The 2,859-nt window shown below is 41.9% G+C and overlaps 1 protein-coding gene across 1 annotated transcript in view; it reads right to left on the bottom strand.

Annotated features, from left to right (window-relative positions):
* The window catches only part of MARCH1 (membrane-associated ring finger (C3HC4) 1, E3 ubiquitin protein ligase), a 33,950-nt gene extending 31,473 nt beyond the window's left edge, over window positions 1–2,477 (bottom strand). The window contains exon 1 of the mRNA XM_009875829.1: window positions 2,287–2,477. Coding sequence (XP_009874131.1) covers window positions 2,287–2,477 — 191 coding nt within the window. The remainder of the gene's footprint in view (window positions 1–2,286) is intronic.
* Window positions 2,478–2,859: the final 382 nt, after the last annotated feature.

The following is a 2,859-nucleotide window of genomic DNA, read 5'->3' as shown; positions in this document are numbered from 1 at the left end:
CTGCTTAATAAAGTGTAACAAGGGGTGCATAGTACTAGCTGTATTAGTAATGGCTTATACCTCCTGCTGTGAAAAATCACAATGACTGCATGTCATCTGTTTTTCTAACTCGAATCTTTGTAGCATGTTGCTAGGTTGAAGTATACTGTGAAAGTGCATGACACAGCATTGCAAACTTCCTCATTCCGACCGTGTTTACATTTCAATGCAAATTGCTTCCCAGCAAACAAAACTGAGAAGTTTTGGGTTACTATATCAAAAAACTAAGTCTGATCCTCATTTATACTTTGTAGATAGGAGTCAATGCTGGCTCACAAGTTTCTGGAGGAGAAAAAAAACAACAAAACAAACCATTGTGTTTCAGTTCTGTTAAATTTCTGGGATGGTGACTTTTCATTTACCACTAAACTAAGCAACTCAAGTCCACCCAGCTTCCCACTTCAGATTTGGACTTCAGCTCAGAATTGGCCAGCTTGCTTTCATTTTCATGGGAAAACACTCACCTTCCCATTGCATGTATCACACCAAGGGTATCAGGCAGTCAAAAGCCTGAACTTCTGGACTAGGGAGAACTGTCAGTGTTGCTTTTTCTTTCCTAAAATTTATTTTAATGATTATTCTGCCCAATCATCTTTTGTATTGTTCTATTACTTGTGATGGGTACCAAACCAGCAGCCCCTACACGTTCACAGGGTAGAGGTGTTCAGCAGTGCAGGGTTCCATGCAACTTACATCCAAGTGGAGAGGGTGTTTTGCAGGCACCACCCATCAGATTGCTGTGGTAATGGCAGCTCTAGGGGATACCGAATCAAAACCATAGATTTGTTAGATATAAGTCAATGAAGAATGACAAAGAGGAACCAAAGCTGGATTTGAACCGATCACCTAAGGAGGAAAAACTCCATATCCCATTGCACTGAGCTATGTGGCACTCTCCCTCATTCTCTGCCTCTGGCTGCAGATTTAAACCCCAGTAATATTCTGCCAGAGGACACAGTGTGTCCGTCTTCATGAAGAAAAATGGAGCAAAGAAAAACATTTAGTTCCCTTGTTGGATTTCTGTTTTTAAATATGAGAAGTATGTCTTCAGATTGAGATAACGCAAACTTCTCTGTAGCAAAGCTTTTTGTGCTATTTCTTACCGCCTGCCTAGCAATTTGTTACTGAGAAACAGCGACAGAAAGCAATCAAGAGAAGGGCGCTCAGCCCACAGCGGCGAGAAAGTCCTCTTAAAAATGTTAAAATCTTTCTTATTAGGGACTAACCTGCACACTTCTAAATCATCAGACCAGTCATCATACAACACTGGAGGCTTCTGAACAGCATCAGCCATGCTGGGCCCTGCCCCAGCAGGTGCTCCGTGATCTGGGACTGCCAGAGCATCGCTGCCAGAGCCCGCCTCTGCAAAGCGCTCCTTCGAATCTCTGCTGCGTCTAAGGAAGAACGCAGGCTGCCGATCTCTGCAGTAGCTTTTCCCTTTGCTTTTCCCACATTTTCTTGAGGAAATCCTTGCTTCCTGAGACGACGCTGAAGACTGTGATTCCTTAAGCCTCGGAATCCTTCTTCGGCGGTGACTTAAAGTAGGATTCTCAGGGTCTGATATCTCTTGCTTCTTTTTCCCCATTGTCCCCAGGGTGACAAGTTCAATGGCATTATTGTTTGAGGACCCGTCCCGGTTACTGCATGATCTATTGTTCCTTCTCCCTCTCCTGGGCATTCTGGCCTTTTCTCTTGCTCTCCTCCTAGCCTGAGCCCACTGACTCTCATCTGAAGATGATGATGAATCAGATGCATTCCAGCTGGATCTCGCCGGCTCAGGATGCAATTTACAGTCTTTCCCCTTTCCTTGCTTTTCTTTATGCTCACCATTGTCTCCAGTCTCTCTTTTCCGCCTAAACCTTCGTTTTACTTGTTTCTTACCAGACTCCCTATTAAAAGGGGTCAGCACCATGACAGGGGTTGCATGTTCAAGCTCATCTTCTGACAAATCATGCAAGGTAGTAGATCTAGACAAAGCAGTAAGCAAAGGAAAGGGATGGAAATGGTAAGGGTGGGTGGAAAGAGAGAAATCACAAAAAAAAGGATGAAAATGAGAACATGAATTTTAATAGAAAAACATGAGACTGAAAAGCAAAAAACAGAACCAAAACACAGAGAGATCAAAAGAAAACTAAAGTCTACGTAAAACTATGAATAGTGTTAAGCAGAAGCAAGAGCTACATATTATTTAATAAAAACAACTACCAAGTATCAGACAGATCTGAATATATTTTTCTCAGCACATACCTACAAATGTCCTGAGTGGAAGGGCAGACAGACAATCGTGACTGACTCCTGGGAGCTGTTCCTGTGGTAGGACTGCTTGCCTGTTGAAATAAGTTAGACAGTTTGGAATCTTTGTCCATGAAATACATTGCAGATATTTTACTATTTTGCCACATGATTACAAAATTAAAGTAACTGTTGCTGCTGTTCATAGTGCACTGTTGAATGCATGCAAGCTCACTAAATACAGGAAGCCTGACCAAAAGCAAAACCTGTTTGTGGAACTAAATACGACTGCAGTGTTTCAGCTCTCATTTGCTCATGACAACTTTTTGTCACTGTTTGAGGAAGCAGCTTTCAACATTTGAATTTTCATTCTGTTTTTGATCTACTGTAAATGTCTAAAGGGAAAGGATGTTGTTTTCTATTTCAGTCAATCAAATAACCACGATGATTCCTTTCAAAATCGAGTGAAGTGCGTCTACATTATGCTGAGTGACGAAGAGTGCAAAGCTAACCTATGTTGAGTGGACTCATGGAACAGCGAGAAAATTAAAGTATGTTTTAAAAGGTTTTCAAGGCAATCAGGTCTTC

The sequence above is a fragment of the Apaloderma vittatum genome, unplaced genomic scaffold (genome assembly GCF_000703405.1).
Source record: "Apaloderma vittatum isolate BGI_N311 unplaced genomic scaffold, ASM70340v1 scaffold1799, whole genome shotgun sequence".
Classification (NCBI taxonomy): domain Eukaryota; kingdom Metazoa; phylum Chordata; class Aves; order Trogoniformes; family Trogonidae; genus Apaloderma; species Apaloderma vittatum.
The sequence above is the reverse complement of the archived record's forward strand: the minus strand, read 5'-3'. Positions and strand labels throughout refer to the sequence as shown.